The 23174-nt window shown below is 32.7% G+C and overlaps 1 protein-coding gene across 4 annotated transcripts in view; it reads left to right on the top strand.

The window, feature by feature from the left end:
• LOC145286272 (AP-3 complex subunit mu-1-like) overlaps positions 1-23174 on the top strand; it is a 142464-nt gene that overhangs the window by 18187 nt on the left and 101103 nt on the right. For 2 of the 4 annotated variants that reach the window (XM_080135110.1, XM_080135108.1), the window contains exons 5-9: positions 4321-4445; positions 7959-8118; positions 9927-10040; positions 15090-15163; positions 22111-22128. In XM_080135110.1, the coding sequence (XP_079991236.1) occupies positions 4321-4445; positions 7959-8118; positions 9927-10040; positions 15090-15163; positions 22111-22128 (491 nt within the window). The remainder of the gene's footprint in view (positions 1-4320; positions 4446-7958; positions 8119-9926; positions 10041-15089; positions 15164-22110; positions 22129-23174) is intronic. The other 2 variants (XM_080135111.1, XM_080135109.1) reach the window with 1 other exon arrangement.

Below are 23174 nucleotides of genomic sequence, written 5' to 3'. Positions count from 1 at the left end.
ATATTTCAAAAAACGTGGAATGTAATCTTTTTCTATCACATCTGATCTTGACTTTCAATTGGTGCTGGAAGAATGTGATCAGATCCTGATCAACAAAAGATTCAACTCCTCACTTCTCATTCAAAAGTGACATCCATAGCACCATTCTTCCTATTAAAGGGTAACAAATTCTGGACCAGTCACCAAATCAAGGAAAGAAGTGTCGAAATCACTCAAACTTGGCACTCAACTCCACTGGGAGCGGATCTTCTCTTCCGACAACCCCAACCACTCAACAAATGGGTCAACTGTGCCCCTGCCCTCACTAATTTCCTATAAAGTTCTTTTTCTAAGTCAAAGAAAAGTCGCTGGACCTTGGAAGCTTCTTTAGCATGGGTCGGCACTCTCGGAAGAACCTCATATCACTCCTCGACTTATGACAATACTTGACCAAATGGTCAAGGAAAGGCGCCATTGACTGCGGGATTCTATGCAGATTCTTCCATCAATGTTTGACTCAGGAAAGCCAGTCTCTATGACATGTCAAGTCAGACATTCCGAGACCTCCCTCATACAAATGTTGAACACAAAACTATCTGCGAACCTGATACCTTTTCCTGTCTCAAAGAAGTGAGAACAGGAGGCACCGGTAAGCATTTAGATATTTCACAGGCAGAGGGAAGACATGTGGTGTATGCCTCCCCTCTACGATTTAAGGAAAGTTTCTTTCAAAGCCAAGAGTTGACCGACACTTTGACCTTCGACTAATTCTTTTTAAGCTGGAAGCTCAGTTCGAACCACATGCCAAGGATTCGAACCGGGTCATCTGTCCAGCTTAAAGAAGCCGGGAGGGTGGTGACATTCCTCCAGGCGCCCAACCACGATCAACTTGGTGCGATTGATTTTTGCCCCTGTGATTATTTTGTAATATGTGAGCATGACACAAAGATCGTGATGTCATCGGTGAATGCAGAGATTCTGGCCAGAGCTTAACTAGGGATGATCATCTGTGCAGGAAGTCAAAGGAATATTTTCACTTTCATGCTTAGATTTACTATCTTCATTAGAGACACATATCTTTTTAGCACTGACTGGGAGCATCTACTAGAAAGAACAGTTGGAAATAAATCATACACCATCTACTACGATTCCTACAGCTATGTACCTAGAAAATGGAGCTATTGAACTTGACATAGTTATATGGGTAAAGATGAAAGAAGCAATCGTTGGAGAGGTTGGTGTTCCCAAATGATGTGGAGTTAAATAGAGCTAAGAGGGAAAAGATGATGAAATAGGAAGGTCTTATGTACAACATGAAAAGAAATTGGAATTTTAAGAAGATCTTCATCATTTCAGTAAATATATATATATCCGACAAATATACCAGATGAATCAAGTGTGAGAGAGATACAAACAATAGGACTTAAATGGATTGTTAGAATCTTAATAAAAAATTTTATTTTTCATAGGCATCACCACTTATCAAGGGCCAGAGGCCACTTGAGGATTAGGGTTAAAGAGTGTGCAGTAGTCAATTGGACAATATAGTAATCTTTAGTAATGGAAATTTGGTAAATTTGTTAACTTAAGTGGACCGGCTCATCAAGAACTTGTTTACGTTAAACTTGAAGACAACCACATTGTAGTCAGCTGGAAAACAGGCAAATGGAAGACAGTTCCACAGGCGTGCAGTTCTAAGAAAGAAACTTTGTTCATGGAATCTACATTTAGGTTTAGGTAAAGAGTGGGGGAAATTATTGATAGTGTTTTCAACTAGACGAGTGTTTCTCGTGAAAGTTTGGTGAGGGGGGACCATAGATTGAAGCTCAGTCAAGCACTTGGCATGAAAATAACGATAAAGCAGAGAGAGGCTTGCAACGTCTTTTCTGTGAGAAAGAGGTTGCAGAGAAGAGAAAAAGACATCTCCTACTAGGCTACAAAGTTTATTTTGAACTCTATCAAGGCAGCTTCTGCCCAGATGTGGCAACAGTACTCCATCCTTGGATGTACATGGCTCTCATATAGGTAGAGAATTGCATCAGAAGTGAGATATCTACTGGATCGATAGAAGGATCCCACCATTTATCCAGTGACTTTGGCAATGGATTTGATGCATGTGTTCCATTTTAAATCAGGAGTAAAGGTCAAGCCCAGAAGCTTGTCAAAACATGAAGCCTCCCCAAGACAAGAGCCATTCATTTCAATTGATGCCAGATGGGGATCAAAGCGTTGATGATGTAAAGATAGAAGCTTGGTTTTAGATGCATTAAAAGTAACCAGCTACCTCTTTCCCCATTGTACCACATGCTCAAGATCAGAGGAGAGAGAATCAGAGAGAACTTGGTCGTTTACAGTCTTTGATATGCTACAATAGATGGTAGTGTCATCAGCATAAATGTCTACGAATGATGTAAGGATGTGATTTGAAAGATCATTAATGTAGATCAGGAAGAGAGTTGGGACCAGGATAGACTCCTGAGTGACTCCAGCATTAATACTGTGAGCTTCTGATTTCTGCCCATCAACTACTACTCTTATGAAACTGATTTAATAATTGAGAAGACATTTCCAGCTATACCGTAGCTGGAGATCTTGTGAAGTAAATCTATATGCTACACCCTATCAAAGGCGTTTGATATGTCAAGCCTCCGTCGAGAGATTCGCTAATCCTATGAGATATAACTGTAAGCATATCTATCTTTCCATTTGGAATGTATGAGTTAGTGGATGAATGTCTGGTATTCAGTAGGATGTTCCATCCCGAGCAAGAACAAAGTAATAAGAAAATTAAAAAAAATGTTTTATTGAATTTTACTATTGTCAGTTACCTACACCTGAATATGCTCTTTTCATGTACATTTTGTTTTTCATATCTGTTTTGGTTGGTTATTCTAAAACGTTTTTACATTCTTGATTGACAGAATGACAGATTAGCAGATTTGTATTTATTAAATATATTTGTCTTTGGAGTTAATAAGGCAATTGATCGATAACATTTGTATGTTTTACTCTTTATTTCTTTTTAGTTTTCAAACAATATGTTTTATGTAAAGAGATACGATCGTTTCCTTTGTCACATTATGCTTCTTATTTTGCCTTTAAACAAACATTGATTATCATATGTCCATCAAGATAAATTGGATCAATAAATTAGCAGAATTCACATATTTTGAACAGTACATCATCTTCGGAATGTAATTTTCAAAACGTAAAATATATTGTGATTTAACTTGTGTTTTTTAATCAACATCAGACAACATCATTGAATAAAAGCATGTATTAGTGTTCATTTGCTCTTTTGTCACCATAGCAACTGGTAGTAGAACTACTTGTTTATTGTGTGTCATCTGAGTCACTCTTATCTGGGTGAATGCTGACAGGATAAAAAAAAAAGCTTACTTTCAGGAGAAATTTATTTTTAACAGTCCTTTAGACTGTTTTCATCTGCTTGCTTTTTGTTTTCATATTGTCACCTGGACTTAATGTTAAAGTTAGGATATAAATAAACATGGAGCTTCTGTGTCATTAAGAATTCATCACAGCTCCAAATGTAATGAGAGACGAGCCAATCAGGCATTTCCTTCTCTTTTCAAATGGATGGTGAGCAGGTGCTTTTATCTGTGAAAGAGTGGCGACCGGATCAAGCAGAACAATTTTTATGTGAAATTGATGTTCATTGCTCCCTAAATACCAGGTTAAGAAACTGGCGCAATCTATCCTTCTCTCGAGGATAGATGGGACTCTCTTAAGCCATGGTAAGCACCCCATTTAGTGATGGTGTCACGATAAAAAATACCCTTGATAGCCTGGGCAAAGCATCACGTATTTAGCTACCGACAAGATTCGACTTACACTACAAACTCATATAGTAAATTCAATCTCAGGTACGGCTGCACTTGATGGATGGATGGCTTCCTAAGACTATTCATTTTTAATGGTGCACTACATACTATGTCTGTTATTTTTTCCTTTTTTATTGTCACCTTATAGTTGAGTTAATGTAATGATACAAACAAAGATATCATTTTTGTGTTTTCAATTCATCACAATGTTCAAAAGTAACAGGAAGGTGGGTGCGTTTATTGCTTGTCATCTGAATTGGTGAGAGGAGTAATGCTTGGACTGTCCAGAATATATTTTTGCTCCAAATTCACTTGTGTCCATTCCATAGATTATAGATTCACTTTATATATGCATTGTCTGTCTTTTATCCAAGATAAGCATAGTAGTTTGAATAATCCAAATGCTAATTTATTTGGATTTCCTATTTTTTATAGAAATTGAGTTAAAGCTCTATTCCTAAATTATGCTTAAATATTTTTTCTTTTTTTCTCTTTGCAGCTTCTTGATGAAATGCTGGACAATGGTTTCCCATTGGCAGTAGAATCCAATGTTCTCAAGGAGTTGATTAAACCTCCCAACTTATTGAGAACCATTACAGACACTGTCACTGGTAAATCTACTGGGTAAGTACATTTAAAGGAACTTAAAAAGAAAAGAAAAATACTCAACCAATTCTCAGCTTGCTGCACGACTCCCTACTTAGAATGTATATATGGTTCCGAATTCGCATTAGCACTTTACGCCTTGTTTGGGTTAAATAAAAGTATAAAAATAAAATATACATATTTTTTTTGAGAGAGAAAAAAATGTGGGTTTATTTAATTGAGATTGTCTAGATAATGGAATTTCTAAATATTAACTATCCTATGGAGGGGGGGGCAGGAATTTTCCGACTCCCCATGCAGAGGATTAAGACCCCCTCCCCTCATCCCTAAAAACTATGTTACTAAATTTATAGTCATGATTAAGAACATCTATTGTAAACTTTTGTTCCATTTATAAAAATATATATTTGTGTACAGGTTTATAATATAACTGGAACACTATAACAAAAAAAAAATATCTCTTGTCTAGTGTAAGCTTCTAACTTGAGATGGCATAAAATTTTGGAAATGTAGGTGAACGCTTTACATGACCACTGATTTCTTTTTAACCTACTTAGATGAGTTTGGAGTGAAGACATAGCAGTAAAAATTAGTTTTACCTTTCTATATAGACCTAAGCTTAATTGTTTAGAATATATTAAAAAATATAACTTTTGAAAATATTAGTGAACATTTATTAAATATAATAGTAATATAATACAAATAATAATTAAAAGCTCTTTTCTTTTCAAAGTAAACACTACGTCAAATATGCATGATGATTTGCATGTGAAAAGTATAAACGATTATTATAATGATGTACGATCGGAGGGAATGCTAAAAGTGACAACCTCTAGATATGAAATGTTCGTATCCGTCTAATTCATTCCAAGCCCTATGAAAACACTCATTAAATTTTATAATACGGGTAAGGCCAGAATGAAATGCTAGGCAAATAGTACCTAACCTAACCGTTAATATGTTCACTTGCAATTTATTTTAATAAAATTCTATTTAACTTGCGGGATCTGTGGAAATTCCACAGCAGACTCTTTCATATGTAATATATTGATGTTGGCATTCTATGGAAGTTCAGTGTGAATGGAAACGCCCTGATATTATTGTAGCCTTTTTTTTAAAACTGCAAAACAGAGACACTTGGTCATAAAATATGCTAAAATATATTTTAATTTATGCAGACTTCCTATATATTATTATAGAGTTAATGTTCTATCGATTCTTATATATTAAAAAGTTGTGATTTCAAAAGTACAAAAATTTTATTTATATGACTTGAGGGGCATGAGCTTGAATCGACACTGAAATCAAAACTCATAAAGAAAATATATATATATATATATATATATATAAAATAAAATGAGTTCCTTCAGCTATAACCAAAACTTAAGAATTCTTAGTATTTATTATAAGAAATGGAAGGTCATAACCAATTAAATGACAGTCGCTCAGAAGAAAAAGGATGTAAACATGACACACAAAATGACGCATGCTATCGTATTAAGATATAGATTAAAAATGAAATATTGCATAATTTTTTTAATCGATATTTTAATCATTTTAATCAAGAAGGCCAGGAGCTGGACTTGGTTGTCAGAGAATATTTGAGACACACACCACATAAAAATAACATTACTCATGAGATCACAACCTCAATTAAATCTATGGGCATGCACAGAAGAAAAAGGATCCAAAGTAAAATTGATTATTTACTTTTTTGCAACTAATTTGCAATTCCTAAGAAAAATAACAACAAATTGCCCCACCCCTTACAAAAATGTCAGTAGATGTATGATAAAAATTAAAACAGAAAACCTTTCTTTAATCTATATTCTTAAAATGTAAAAATTATAATGCACATGTTAAGGATGAGTAGAAAAAGTAAATTCAAATCCAAGAAAAAAATGTTTTCCAAATAAAAATCAACACAAATATTTCTAGAAAATTATATTTTTTTGAAATCAAGTAGAACCCTGCTTTTTAAGATTTCCAAAGATTTAAATGCACTTGTATCTTTCGTATCCTGAAAATTTTTTCATATGCAGGGACAAAAAATATTTCACAATACATTTTGTTTTCTTGATTTTCCACTGTAAGCTGACTCTGCTAGCTCAACTGCTCTCTGTGAACCCAAAAACTCTCATCTGTTTTTTTTTTTTTTGATCATGTTGAATGGTAATACTGTTGGTCAATTATAATTATTAGAAAAATAAAAATTAGAATTTAGAAAATGTGTATTTACAGCTTGAAATCTTTAGTAAGGAATTTAAGCAAAAATTAAATAAACAAAATCGATTTAGGAATTTTCGGAGTAGCTGTGGAATTTTTTTAGAAGTAAACCTATTTTGGCTTACGTGAGAGATCACTTATTTGTGTTCTTGGACATATGGTTGCTGATGTAATAGTTAAACTAAAGAGTTTTTGAGAAATATGTTAGCGAACAGACGTGTGGACTTTTCTGTTGGAAGTAGAAAGACACACAAGTAAAAATGTAGAAAGAGATTTAGCATGCCAAACTCCATTAAGAGAATCCATAAGAGGAATAAAACCAATGTAAAATATATAACTCGCTATGGCGTGGACAAATAAGAAGGTATGTGATTCTTTTGGTCTGAGTCATATTGTTATCGTTTAATTGTAAGAAAGCTGTCATAAAAGTTTGTGTCATGTTAACTATGTGTATTTGTGAAAAAGCGGCCGCACACACAATGAACATTTTATACAACTCTAGAACATTTTAACCACTAGACGACACACTGTATATATCACAATGTTAAAGAGAATCAGTTAAATAGACGCTGTTTATATACACTCTTCCCACTGCATAATAACACCAACAAAGTCTTATGTCTCGCAAACATCTTCCTACACCATACAGATTTAATCATCGGAACTAGACCTCTTTTTAAGACTTGCATGACACATCCATCATATCGTTCTTATATATTGGGTGGGTCATATATGGTGCATGATAAATTCAAGACTCCCAAAATATCTCATTTACGGTAAATGAGCTCGCAAGAGAACCATAGGATAATAGCAGAAACGATTCAAGAACAGCTTGAAGATGTCCTTCAAGCAGCTTGGTTTATATTCCGACTTTCAAAACAGATGTTCCTGGCATATGGCAAGCTACAAAGCAGCCATGATTACTGAATCAGCATGCATTGGGGAACACAAGAGGAAGCGTGCTATTCAAAAAGGCAGGACAGTCCTTCTGCTACAGAATCATCCCACAGGTGCCCTGCATGTAGGAGATACTTCAAAGCTCAGATGACTGATGAGCCATCTTTGAGTCCACAAAACAATTGCATGATTATGGTCATCTTTGCAAGCGATGGATGAACATTATCATCATCATTCTTATATCATTTCTTTCCATGCAATGTGTGTTCTCAACTATACGCATGCCTGATAGACTTTTTCCTTTGTTGGTAGTATATGTAACTTTATAGTGTCTACTTTGATTCATTTGTTAAAATCATTTGAAGTGTCACTTTAAAAAAATTTTTTTTCTTATTTAATTTCTACCAGTGTCAGTGGAATCCTGCCAACGGGCCAGTTGTCTAACATTCCCTGGAGAAGGACAGGCGTGAAATACACAAACAATGAGGCTTACTTTGATGTTATTGAGGAAATTGATGCCATTCTCGACAAATCTGGTGCCACTGTATTTGCTGAAGTTCAAGGCTATGTAAGTCTTTGCATTATTTCATTAATCATGCACTCTACAAATGTTTTTTTTTTTTGCAATTCTTTAAAATCGTCATCTGACCCAAAATTTTACAAAACTTTGATGTTCCCGTTCCATATCCATGTATATGCACTTTTGATGAGTTGTTGGCGCATCTATTCTGACTTCCTCCAACTCTGAAAAAAACAAAATAAAGAAAAAATCTGTATGATCCATGACAGGAAAAAAATATTGCATTTTTTTCTCTCTTTTTCTTTTCTTTTTCTATCTCTTTCCTTATCTCTATTTCACTCCTATTCCTTCTCTTTTTCCTTCACTTTCTGTCTCTCTCCCTTCTTCTCTCTTTCCCCTCACTCTCTCAATCTCTTTCTCCCTTTGTCTTTCTTTTCTTCTCTCTTTTTCTCCATCCCTTCTTTTTGTGGCCCCTCTCTTTCTCTCTTGAGTTGTTAATATTTATTTTTATTTTATTTTTGGAGATATGTATCCATTTTCTACAATTTGAAAAAAGACAAACAAATTTTTAAATTAAATGAATGATTTTTTAAATTAATTCATTAAAAATTTTGTTATTGTCATTACTAAAACATTAAAAACTTACAGGTATCATACAGTATCAATATATATATATATTAAGTGATGACCTGTACATTTCAGTTGACCTATATTATTTTGCCCTATATATATTTTCGTGCCTTTAACATTTCCTGTCTGGGTCATTTTGACTTTTGTTTCCCTTTATTTTATATTGAACTTTATCATTTTTTTCTCTCTCACTCTTCTTTTTTTTCTCTCTCATTTTTCTTCCTAGATCTTTTTTATTTATAGTTATGTCTCGGAAGTAGAGTGAAAAGCACATCTTATTTTTCTTTTATTAATATTATTTTTTTCCTTGTACACATTTTTGTGAATTATTCCATGGATTTCTGCCTTTTGATTATTATGGACCATCTTCTTCCAATTACGGGATTTCCTTGGATTTTACTTGTACAAATGGAAATTCTTTTAACTTTTTTGAAGTTACATTTGGATTTTACCGTCACTGGATTTTTTATCTTCCACCAGACTATCCATTCATGTGTAATCACCTTTTTCTTTACCATATTCCCTCTGCTTAACTTATTTTGTTTTCAAGTAAGATCTTTAACTTGTTGTTTTATCAAATACTTCTGCATGCAAAATCCGATCCCGCATTTTGCTAATTCCTACCCTCTGATGAGAAGGAGAGTATTTCTTCGAAACTCCGCAGATTAAGGACTATCCATTTATCTAGTGTTTCCTTTTCAGATTAAATATGTTTTTAACTCATTTTATTAACTGTTTGCTCATATATATATATATATATATATATATATATATATATATATATATATCATATACCAAGCAAGTACCATGATTCTGTTAATTGTTAATCCCTGGTAATGGAAAAACTGTGTCGAATATACAACTCTTCAATTAGTATGAATTATTTGGATTCTTTGATAATTGACTTATTTCATCTTTAATTTAAAATTAAACCATCTCCAAGCTATGAATGAATTTGCGCATGCAAAAGTAACAGAAATATGTTTGCAAGTTTAAATTTTGCATTTTAACTTGCTAACATATTTCTGTATGCATTATTCATCCATCGAAGCAAAGATTTTATTCATTATTTACCATCCTTGGTATATGATTACTAGTTCCTGTTAATTTCACTGTAGCTTAAGAGTATATCAGTTAAATATTTGCGCACACACACACACACACACACACACATGCATCTACTGTATTATATTGAGTTGTTATCTATGTCTCTTTCTTCCTGACAGATTGATTGTTTGATAAAGCTGAGTGGAATGCCAGATTTGACGTTGTCATTTATGAACCCTCGACTGCTGGATGATGTTAGTTTTCATCCATGTGTACGCTTCAAGAGATGGGAAGTAAGTTAGACATTAACTTTGGATTTTGTGTTGTTTATGTTTGTGACCTAATACAATTTTTCTTTTTTCTTAATGGATGCTTTTACAGAATCACCTGTTTGATAAAAACTTTTGCATCACAAACTGAAGCTTCAAACAATTGCACTTAAAGGGATGGTCAGAATCTTAAAAAGATCTCTCGGTTGGAATATCTGAGTTACAAGGTGAATGTTTGGCATCTGGTAGGATGCTCCATCCCCAGCTTGAACAAACTGATAGGATTTTTTTTAAAAAAAAGAGAAAAGCTTCTACTTTATAAGTTGTATATATGTGTCCACTTAAAAGTCGCAAGATACTAGTTCCTAAACCTAAAATGAATCAAATGTTGATGTTATTGTTTTATCTTACCTTTAGCAAAACTCTATCATGTTCTGCAAAGCCAAAAACAACAATTTTCGTTGTGTTATCTATATATTAATAGGATAGCGCGTCCGTTATTTTGTTTCATGCTTACATCCACATTTTGACAAGCTTCTGGGTTTGACCTTTAACACCTGATCTTAAATGGAATACGTACATCAGATCTGTTGCCAAGGCCGCTGGAAAAATGGTTGGATCCTTCTATCGATCCAGTAGATATCTCACTGCTGATGCAATTCTCTATCTATATAAGAGCCAGGTACGTCCAAGGATGGAACACTGTTGCCACATCTGGGCAGGAGCTGCTAGAAAGGACTTATCCTCCCTTGATAAGGTTCAGAATAGATTTTGTGGCTTGTGGGAGATGTCCTTTTCTCCTCCTTACAACCTCTATCTCACAGAAGAGATGTTGCGAGTTTGTCTCTGATGTATCGTTATTTTCATGGAAAGTGTTCGACTGAGCTTCAATCTATGGTCCCCCCTCGCAAAACTTTCACAAGAAACACTCGTCTAGCTGTAAACACTATCAATAATTTCCCCCACTCTTTATCTGTGCCTAAACCTAAACATAGATTCCATGAACAAAGCTTCTTTCTTAGAACTGCACGCCTGTGGAATTGTCTTCCGTTTTCCTGCTTTCCGGCTGACTACAATATGGTTGTGTTCAAGTCTAAGGTAAATAAGTTCTTGATGAGCCGTTCCATATAAGTTATTAAATTTACCAAATTTTCATTACTAATGATTACTATATTGACCAACTTCTACTGTACACTCTTTAACCCTTATCCTTGAGTGGCCTCTGGGCCTTGATAATGTGGTGATGCCTTTGTAAAAAAAAAAAAAAAAAAAAAAAAAACACTCGTCTAGCTGAAAACACTATCAGTAATTCCCCCCACTCTTTATCTGTGCTTAAACCTAAACATAGATTCCACAATCAAAGCTTCTTTCTTAGAACTGCACGCCTGTGGAATTGTCTTCCGTTTTCCTGCTTTCCAGCTTTCTATAATATGGTTGTCTTCAAGTCCAACGTGAACAAGTTTCTGATGAGCCATTACACTTAAGTTAACAAATTTACCGAACTTCCATTACTATCGATTACTATATTGTCCTTTTGACTACTCTACACTCTTTACCCCTTATCTTTGAGTGGCCTCTCGGCCTTGATAAGTGGTGATGCCTATGTAAAAAAAAAAAAAAAGTGACTGTCGTTTGTTATAGACTTCCGTTTCTTGTGGTAAATAATTTTACCAAGAATTCTTCATAAGTTTTGGTTTCAGTTTCGATTCAAGCTGATGCACCCAAGTCATATGGATATATTTTTATTTTTGAAATCGCAACTTTATAAAATATAAAAATCGATAGAACATTAACTCTAAAATAATATATACAAAATCTGCAAAAATTGAAATATCATATTTAAGCATACTTTACGACTGGGCTATGCCAGGCGTCCCTGCTAGCTTAGATAAATACTTTCGTAGTTTTTACAGCAGAGCTACAATAATATCAGAGCATCTCCATTTACGCTGAACATCTACAGAATGCCAACATCAGTATATTGCATATGAATGAGTACCCTGTGGAATTTCCACAGGTCCTGCTAGTTATATATTAATACCGGAGTACCTTTAATATACGTACATGTGTCATGGTTTTCAGTATATAAATTATTCGATCGGATATCCTATTCATGAAAAAGGAGGATAGAAGATGATAACATGCCATGAACATTAAATTATTAATATATCGATACGTTAATTTGATGTTTGTGGTATGTTATCTTCTATCCCCCGTTTTAATAAATAGGATTCCCTGATCACCAAAGATGCAATGTAAAATGTTTGGGCCATACGTGAAACTAAAATATACCTTCTTGGTCTTCTGGCTAGAATCCAAAGGTAGTATCTGGCATAATATTGTGGGGGGTTCTGTTCATGCCAGGCCTCCATACAATGGAAATATGTCACAGACTCCTATAAGGATATTGGAGATAAACCATAATAACCAGATATATTCACTACATTAACCAGATTACTTTGATAAATACTTTTAGAGTTTTAACAAAAGGGCCACAATAATATTGTTGAATGTCCACAGAATGCTCAGCAGTAATATATTACATATGAAAGATGCCACTGTGGAATTTCCACAGGTCCTGCTATGTTGGATTAAGCGGACACTTGCTTTCATCTGGAGGGTTATCTGTGCAGTGTTTCGGTTGATTTAACCGCCAACCTTCTTCAGGTGTAAAAGTTGCCATGTTTGGCATATTTTTCTCCTTTGCCAAACATGGCAACTTTTACGCCTGGAGAAGGTCGGACGTTACATTGACCGAAATGTTGTGCAGATAACCCTCAATTGTCCGATTAATTAAAATAATACAATCATCCCTCATCTCGAAAATTACAAACTGTAACAATTTTCTTCTATATAACATCCAAACCAAACACCATAAAAAAAATATTTAAAGATATTAAAAACTTGAAGCATGAAAACTTTTCTGGATTTGGCATTAAATAACCCAAAAAGGTTTGATATATCATAAAACAAAACAACTAAACCAAACACCATAAATAAATAAGTGAATATATAAAGAACTTGAAGCCTAAAAACTTTTTCCGAAACTATTAGGTATAGAATTAAATAACCCCAAAACGGTTGATATGCCATAAAACAACCAAATTAAATACGGAATAAAGATATAAAGAACTTTAAGCATAAAACTTTTTTCCAAAATTACTGGATTTAGCATTAAATTTCCAGAAAATGCTTGATATACTGCGAAACAAACCAAACACCATGAATAAATATTTTAAGATATAAAGAATTTGAAGCATAAAATCTTTTCCAAATTTCCTTGATTTGGTATTAAATCAACTGAAAAAATTTGATATGCTGTAAAGCAAAATAACCACACTTAAAGTCAAAAACTACACCAGATACATCCAAAAAGCTGATTTATTATTTTTCATCATTGCCTTGGTCAGAATATGAAACAGTTTCTTTTGTAATATTCATCCTTTGGGAAGCAATAGTAAAAAAAATTAGGGGTCAACATTTGGAGTGTTTTTATCTTTTAATTTTTAATTTTTTTTTACTTTTAATTTTTTTAAAAGAAAAATGTTGCAAAGAATAAGAATGTCAGCTTTTGTATTTAGCTGATCTGCCATTCATGATTACAAGGTTAAAGGAAACACTCGATTATCTCCCCTTACTCGACAGAATTTACCTTTTAAACAATGGAGGATTGGCAGAATACGATAAAGCTTATGTGTAATTAAAATTTGACTCAATAATTTTTCCTGATTTTTTTGTGTGGATACCTATTTTTGCCTGATAGGTTTCTTTCTTTTATTTTCTTAATTTATTTGAAACTGATTTTTCATTTGTGGCCAATACTACATAAGTACCTCAATGTATCTTATCTCGCTGGAAATATCTTATATATATATATATATATATATATATATATATATACAACAATCATATTTTTATAATCTTTATATATATATATATACATAAAACAATCATATTTCTATAATCTTTATATATATATATATATATATAACAATCATATATCTATTAATCTTTATATATATATCACAATCATATCTCTATTAATCTTTATATATATATATATATACTAGCAAATGTACCTGTCGTTGACTGGGTTCAAAAACAGCCTACAGAAAATGGACTCTGATTTATGAAAGTATGATAGGTTATAAAGAGGAAGGGTTGTAAAGAGATAGCTTTGAATTTTGGGGTATCAAAACCAAAGCAAGATATGACGAAAGTAAAAATAAAATAGATAAACCCCATAATTTATTATACCATACCTGTTCACACTGAAACACTTATAACAATATTCTGTGGATCTATATTAAAAAACCTTGTTAAACTTTGTGACCTATTTCCATTCTATGGTGGTCAGGTGCGAACGAACACCGTATAATTTTATTATACCATATTTCTTCAAACTGAAACATAATTATCAAAGTATACTTACGCAGATAGATATGAAAAGTCTTTATTAAAGTTTGTACCTATTTCCATTCTATGGAGGCCAGGCACGAACGCAGACCCCACAATTTTATTATACCATCCTTATTTAAGTTAAAACATACTTATCAAAGTATTCTTATGTACATATATATCAAAAACACTTGTAAACGTTTTTTTTTTTTTTAATTTTTTAATTTTTATTTCCATACTTTGTGGACCAGGTGCGAACACAGACCCCACAATTTTAATGAACCACCGTTCTGCCAGATCAAACATACCCATTCCTGTGTCTCGATACATCTTCTATCATTATATGTAATCAGTTTTTTAAAATAGTCAACCATATAGGAGCCTATTCGTGACCAGACACACACACACACACACTCAGCTTTATATTATATATATATATATATATATATATATATGTATATATATATATATACCAATCATATCTCTATTAATCTTTATATATATAACAATCTTATCTCTATTAATCTTTATATATATAACAATCTTATCTCTATTAATCTTTATATATATAACAATCATATATCTACTAATCTTTATATATCTAACAATCATATTTCCACATACTTTATATCATGGATAATCATATTAGGATGCATCTTTTTTTTTTCCACGCAGAGTGAACGGGTTTTATCATTCGTGCCTCCTGATGGGAATTTCCGTTTGATATCTTATCATATCGGAGCCCAAAAGTAAGTTAAATCTTTCATGTTTTTCTTTCGAAGTGAACAAATTCTCATTGAAATGTATGAATTGTGTCGCAAGATTTAGTTGTAATTTTGGTGTTCATTTACATCGGTGATCTTTTAAACCAACAGATTTCAGGTGAAAACATTATTACGCGCTTACATGTCATGGCAAAGTTAGTATAAATTTAAAAAATTACCCAATGGATGTGCTAAATGTCTTTTTTTAACAAAAAAAAAGTCATCCACAATTACGCTCTGTTTAAAGATGGCGGACCCTTAATTTAAATTTATTTAAATCAAGGGAGATAAATCAGTTTGTCATACTGCACAACTTCACCACATTAAAATATACAATAAAACTCAAATTCAATAAATTCTATTTTTACTTGTAATTATTTTTTTACTAAATTATTTTTCAAAATTTCACCATGACAAGTAAGTATGTAATGTTTTCACCTAAAATGCATTGATTTAAAAGATCACCAATGTAAACAAACACTTTGATGAATTTCTTTTTAATCTGTACAAGATGCTTATTGTTGGATAGGGAAATCTACATTTGCATGAGGGAAACAGTTTTCCATTTTATTGAATCATAAATTTTAAACAGAATTTTTGAGTCTTGTCCAGAATTCACCCTATATTAAAAAAAAAGAAAGAAAGAAAAATATGTATGATGTATGTACCTGTGATGAAACAAAAAAATATCATATCCCAAAAATCACATATAATAATCAAGTAGTTTTATTTTTTAATAAAAAAAACAAATTTTATGAGTAACTGAGAAAAGACTGTTTAGCCTGTCATTTTATAAACAAAGTGAAGAAACATAACTCAACAATAATGCAAACTAGGAAGATTTATGTTGTAATGACTATGAATTCCCATTAATTGCTTAAAAATGATTTTCTTCATAAAAATAAAACTACCAGATCAATTTATGTGATTTTTGGGATATGATTTCATTTCGTTATGGTTACGTACATACAGATTTTTCGTTATTTTTGCTTTTTAATATAGGGGGAATTCTGTCAAAAATCTAATTGTGTTTTTTCTTTATAAATTTGTTTTTTATTAATCAATTGTTCTGATTTTATTATTAAACATTTTAATATATAAAATATATAAATGCATAAAGATAACATTTTTTAAAATCTAGTGTATATATTTATTTTTAAAGATATTTATATCATACAATGAAATGTTCAGTTATTGATATATGCATAACTTGAATATAGCTAACGGAAGCAGGTCCTTGTTGCAACAGTGTTCATCTTGGTTCAATGAAACTGGCTTCTTCACTGACTTGGATCACATCCATCTATGCACAGCAGCTCAGAGCATGGTCGCATGAGATGACTAACCAATTGTGATTCCACTGTTATTTTCTTAAGTTTTTTTTAGTTTTTTAATCACAAATTTGTCATAATGTTTCCTTTTTTGCACTTGAAAAAGAAAATTTTAAATATTTTAAATTTAAGAAACAGATAATCAATTTTCTGAAAAGAAAAAAAAATGGTTGCTAACTACTAAACATTCAGGGACCATTGCTAAAGTGGGAAGAAAAGGCAACTATTGTTCATGTAAAAATTGAAAAATGCAGGATCAAGGTAATTTTATTTATTAAAAAGTAACTGAATTTTAATTGAATTAAATAGGAAAGAGGAGGATGCTGAAACCTTTGTGTTTAAAAGACGCATAAGTTTTATAATCTCGGGATTGTGAGTTCAGTTTCTGTAAAAATATGTTTTCATTTTATCTTCAATCAAACCCAAAATGAAATTTTTGTATTGTATAGATGGAATCGAAGCTAAAGATAGTAAAAGGTTTTTGTTAATAATGGGAAATATGTTAATCAATGATGATCTCCATTCAATCTCGAGAGACAATGGATACATTCTGTAAAAGTGGCTGCACATGTAATTATGAAGCAGGGTTGTGTAATTTCCAACCACATCTCTCCTGAATCAGGAGTGCTCGATTCCAGTGGCAAAGAGGAGTCCAGGACAAGATAAGTGGAAAGCATATAGCATACATGTTATTACCAAATGGTCATTTATTTAGTACTGACCACACTTAGCGTTGCTTACCTTATATCGTTAATCAAGTCTTAATTTTTTAAGATTTGCTAGAATCCAAATCATATAATGGATTTTGATAAAGATAAGAATAAGTATTCCAGACATAAGGTTTAGTATCATTATTCTTTGTAAGTAGGACATAACTATGATGCAAAACGGTTCTGTTAGATAAATTAATTTTATCTGTTCTGGGATGGATATTCTTTTAGTATATAGATCATCATAGCCTATGTTCTGTCTGGAGAGATAATGGATATCTCCTGTAAGGGTGGCTGCATGTACAATTGTGAAGCAAGGATTATTTGATTCTAGTGGCAATGAAGAGTCTAAGACGACTGGAAATAATGCCGAGGTAAGCGAAGAGCACAGATAGCATGTGGTATTACGGAATGATAACCCATCTTAGTACTAATCAGGCTCAATGCATATGGCATAATTATATTCACACACCAGTTGCCATTAGAACACTGAAGTTGAATGAGGTTGAGTGTGTATATACCTATACTTTAACGATTTCATCTATTCACATAAAGTGTGATAAGAATATATATTTTATGTACCAGTTTTCAGTATTTATTTCAACAGTACTCAATACATGAGTAGAGGTTGGTAGTATGTTATGAAGAAGTATGTTTCTCTGTTTTCGGGCAGATATTCTTTTAGTGTATATATATATATGTATGTATGTATTTTGTGTACAGAAAGTTGTTAGATGAGACAAGTCATTGGTACCGTCAGTTTCAAGCCCGATAATTAGGACCGTTTAAGATATCCATATCATGCTCTCTTCAGCCAATACTCATCGCTGTATTGGCTGAAGAGAGCTTGATATGGATATCTAAAAAGGTCCTAATTATCGGGCTTGAAATCAACGGTACCAATGACTTGTCTCATCTAAGAATGTCTGTACACAAAATACAAAATATAAATATGCTCTTATTTTCGGATTTTCCTTTTAATTGAGCACTCTGCTGGATTTCTTTTTTCCCCAAAAACATAATCATATATATATATATATATATATATATATATATAGGGCCGGCAAAAAGAAAGTCCGCACTTGTAATTTTTTCAAAAACTGCAAATTTAAGCTAAATTTAATGTAACTGTTTAAACAACTTATACCTCATTTGATTCACCTTTTATTCATCTATAATTTTACCTGTTCATATTTGACTTTTAACTGAAATATTCTAGTGTTCACGTCAATTTAAAAAAATAACTTCAAATTGAGGAAGCAAAAAGAAAGTCTGCAGCAACAAATTTGCTTAATTGAGCTTAAATTATCATTCCTAAATCAGTTTAAAATATCCACCAACAGGCATTAAAGCATCTCTAATCGTAATTGTTGTTGTTTTAGGTTATACAACATAACATTTAGTCCATATGCCACGATTTTCTGTTACTGATCATCAGGAGCTCATTAATCTCCACCTTTCTGGTTTATCCAATTGAGAAATCGGCCGCAGATTGAAATGTGATGAGAAAATGGTACGAAAGACTGTGCAAAAGTACCAAAATACCGACAGTGTTCGTGATACCCCTAAATCTGGTCGTACTAGACTTCTAATAGGGAAACAATGCTATCAAGATCCGCAGCCTAAGAAACAGATTTGAATCGGTTCCCCAAATCCAACAACAGTGCAATCTTATTAAAAAGTGCTCTCTTTCTGCTGTCAAGAATTTAATTTGTGAGGATATGTTGCAAGATGCAAGCCAATGATTTCTATAAAGAACAGAAAGCACTGTTTGGACTTCGTCAGATGCAATTAAAGTCATGACTTTTCATATTGGTCAAAAGTGCTTTTAGCGACGAAAGCAAGTTCAATAGGCTAGGCAGTGAGTGTAGGCAGTATGTCCGTCGGAGGAAAGATGATGAATTTAATCCTAGGTGCTCAGTTTCAACGCTGCAAGGTGGTGGCGGTTCAGTTTTGGTGTGGGGCATTATTAGTACCAATGGTCCAGGGCCTATAGTTCGCTTGCAAGGTCGAATCAATTCGACTAAGTACATTAATATGTTGACTGAGCATTTTCTACCCTACTTTGGTTGGAATTTGGATGATATTCCCATCTTCATGGAGGATAATGCTCCCATTCACACAGCTGGCAATGTCAAGAGGTTTCTGGAAGAGCATGATATTCCGTGTTTGGATTGGCCTGCACAATCTCCAAACCTCAATCCTATCGAAAATGTATGGCATTACATCAAGCAACAGCTACACAATGATAAAATTTTAAATTTGGAAGAATTTTGGACAAAAATTAAAGAAAAGTGGAATGCCCTTTTCCCAGAGTATTACTGCAGTCTAATTCAAGGAATTCCTAAAAGATTGCCAGCTGTCAAATTGCAGAAGGGCTATGCTACTAAATAATAATTAGTCTATTCTGTTCCTGTTTGTGTTGCATTAATATCCTAAAGTTGCATTTAAATAACAAATTTCCATTGTGCAGACTTTCTTTTTGCTTCCTCAATTTGAAGTTATTTTTTTAAATTGATGTGAACACTAGAATATTTCAATTAAAACTCAAATATGAACAGGCAAAATTATAGAAGAATAAAAGGCCAATCAAATGAAGTATAGTTTGTGTAAACAGTTACATTAAATTTAGCTTAAATTTGCAGACTTTCTTTTTGTCGCTTGTGTGGGTGTATGTGTAATATATATATATATATATATATATAACATTTGAATAATGCTAGGTGTAGTGTCATTATTATTAATTGTTGAGGTATTTTTATCAGTTTCAACATATATTATTAAAAAAGAAAATGAGTGATAACTAACAGAAACTAAAATACACTTCTAAAATATTTTTTCTCCTTAATTTAATGTTTAAAAAAAACACAAGTTAGACTAGAGTGAAGGGGGGGTTAATAAGGTGGGGGTAGAAAAAAAAAATTAAGACGTCTTTCGGCTGACACTTTTCAAAAATATGTCGGCACCAAGGAGGGCAACACCATTTAAAAATGTGGTCAAAATGGTATAGGGGAAAGGAGAAAAAGAAACAATCTCATCAAACATCCATGAGTTCTAAATCATGACTGTGTTCCTTCTGCTTAAAGAGACGACTGACGCAAATTAATAGACTCCACCTCAAGAATTTTTAAAGTAGATTTTTGAGCATGCTCTGTCTAAGCTAAAGTTTCATCCGTGCATCCTCCAGTGCAGATCTGGCATTGCAGTAAATGTTCACCGATGACTGACTTATGAGTCTATACACGCCCAGATGTTGACTATTTTTTTTGTGCCTACATATCAAAAGGGGAGACATGTTTGGAAATTCTAACCTCAAAGCGCAGAATGGTATGCCCCAGCCTTGCACTGACTGTTAAAACGATAAACCATCATATTGTATTGAGTGGTAGGGATACCATACTTCTGAAAGGAGGGAAAGCAGTTTCTCCTCCTAACACCGTTCAAACCTTAGTGGCAAAATATCAGTGCGAAAACGGCTGTAGAAATTTTGTAAAAACTCCTGGCTTTTAACATCAATCCACATGAGCTTCACATATATCGGATATTTTTGAGGGCCCACAAAAGTTCCACCCTTAAATGCCAAGATTTTATCCCTTACACATTTTTCAATTGTGTAGAAAGGATGACTATTGGCCAAAAGGATCTCAGTTATGCTTTGGAGTTTGCATCTAGTTGAGTATGAAAGCAGATTAACCAAGCCCGATGTACTAAAGTTTTAATCAGATTTATTTTTCTGATTTTAGGGAAGAACACAACCCAGCTAATGTATTGACAGGTTTTCTATATACATTGATAATAAAACTCATACCAGATCTTTGACGAGAATATCTAATAACAATAATGAGCCATTAACTTCACCCTTAATAGTAAACGTCAATGCAGGGTGAAGTAAGTTCAATTGTTCTAACAACCCCTCAGCTTCCATATAGAATGAACATATAACAAAAATATCATCCACATAGCGGAAATAGCACATCGGTTTCAGAAACTGATCAAAAAGCCGTTGCTCCTGAAATTCAATAAAAATATTGACTGATGTTGAACCCAAAGGACTTCTTGCTACCCCATCAACTTGACGATACATGTTCCCGTTCAAACTAAATTCAACTGACAGTAACTGAACCCATGAGCTATATATATATATATATATGTATATATATATATATATATATAACATCATGGTTTTCATTCAATCTTGAGAGACAATGGATAGCCCCTGTAACAGTGGCTGCATGTGTAATTGTGAAGCAAGGGTTGTACAATCTCTAACCACATCTCTCCTTTGTTAACATGCTGGATTCAAGTGTAATTAGTAATTTAGGATGAGTGGAAACAATTCCAATTATAAGAGGAGAGCACATGGTATTACTGAAATGATCATCCGTTTATTATCAATCAGGCTTAATGTAATTATGCTGCATTCAGGAAATATATAAAAGTATTGTAAATATAAATGTTTCATAGTTTTACAATTTCTTTTACTTAAAAAGATATTTCATAAACTATAAATAAATATGCTTTTAAAATATGTTTACTTTCATAATCTTTTAAAGGCTAATGGTTACATTAATGTACAGTTTACGCGTCATTTTTTTTTTTTTTTTTTTTTTACAGAGGAAACCACCACTTATCAAGGCCTAGAGGCCACTTGAGGATAAGCGCACTAAACAGTAATGGTGGAAATTGGGTAGAAATTGATTATTTATGAGGACAGCTCAACAATAATTTGTTTACATTAGACTTAAAAATGTCTGTTATAGTCAATTGGGAAGCAGCCATGTGATATTGTGTTCCACAGAAGAGCAGCTCTAGGAAGGAATTTTTTATAGATAAGGTTTTGTCTTTTCTAAATGATACTTTCATTTTGTTACATCCATTACCTTTTTTACAGCGTTGGGTTTTCACCTTGGTAAGTGCACCTACCCGCTCTAACCGTTCCTGCCTCACTTCTTGAATTTTCTGTGCAAACCACTTTTATTTAACCATCTTCTTTTTCAGTTGACAGAAACCCTTTTATAACAATTTTGCCATCTTAATTGAGAATGCAAATGCCTTCCTTTCTTTCATTCTTGCTTTACTTTTTTCATCTGAAACCCATTCACATGATGTAGATATTTAAATTAAAAAAAAAAAAATAAAGATTCAAATCTAAAATAATCTGGTTTTAAAACTAATATTATTAAATCTTTTTGTAATCTGAAGAAATTAGTATTATTTGGATTATTCAGACTCTTGTTTCTATCTTTAGTGTTATGTTTTGGTCTGCAAGGACACTTGACATAGTGATAAAATACTAAGTAAAATTAAGTTCTAGAGGAAAGTTCAATCCTAATTAAGAATACAATTGTGAATTAAGAGTTCTACCTGGTCATGGCTTACGGAACGAGAGCATGCTACCGCTAGAATTAAATAAAGCGTGCCATCAAAAACTCTGAGTAGATTCCCAAGTTCGACAGAAAAATTCCTGAGGTTGACAATACACCTGAAAAAGGTTAGGTTATATCAGCTGAAAATTTGATAGTACATTATATATATATATATATATATATATATATATATATATATATAAAGCATCAGAAAAAAAAACTATACAGATTAATAAATGTTTCAATGAATTACTTGTTTTATCAGGAGTTTAACACAGAGAGGTGTAACGTCGCCAAAACGTTTATAGGGTTTTCCTGGTGTTTATATAATTTCACTTTACATATGTATTGAACACTTTAAAAAATATTGGTTTTGAGTTCATTACAATTTAATATATATAAGAAAGGAAATGAAGGTATAAAAACTATATATTAATATAGAGTTATTCATTTATTCAATAGGGTGCATATTTATTTTGGGGTACTGGGTAAGTGAGGATTTGTTATGCCATGGCGTTTCGAAATGCCATTTCCGATAAAAAAAGAAATAAAACGTAATCTCAAGAACCATTCTCCCCTCCGACAAAAA

Source organism: Euprymna scolopes, chromosome 10, assembly GCF_053919585.1.
Source record: "Euprymna scolopes isolate OS-2025 chromosome 10, ASM5391958v1, whole genome shotgun sequence".
Classification (NCBI taxonomy): Eukaryota; Metazoa; Mollusca; class Cephalopoda; order Sepiida; family Sepiolidae; genus Euprymna; species Euprymna scolopes.
This window is presented reverse-complemented; position numbering and strand designations above follow the sequence as displayed.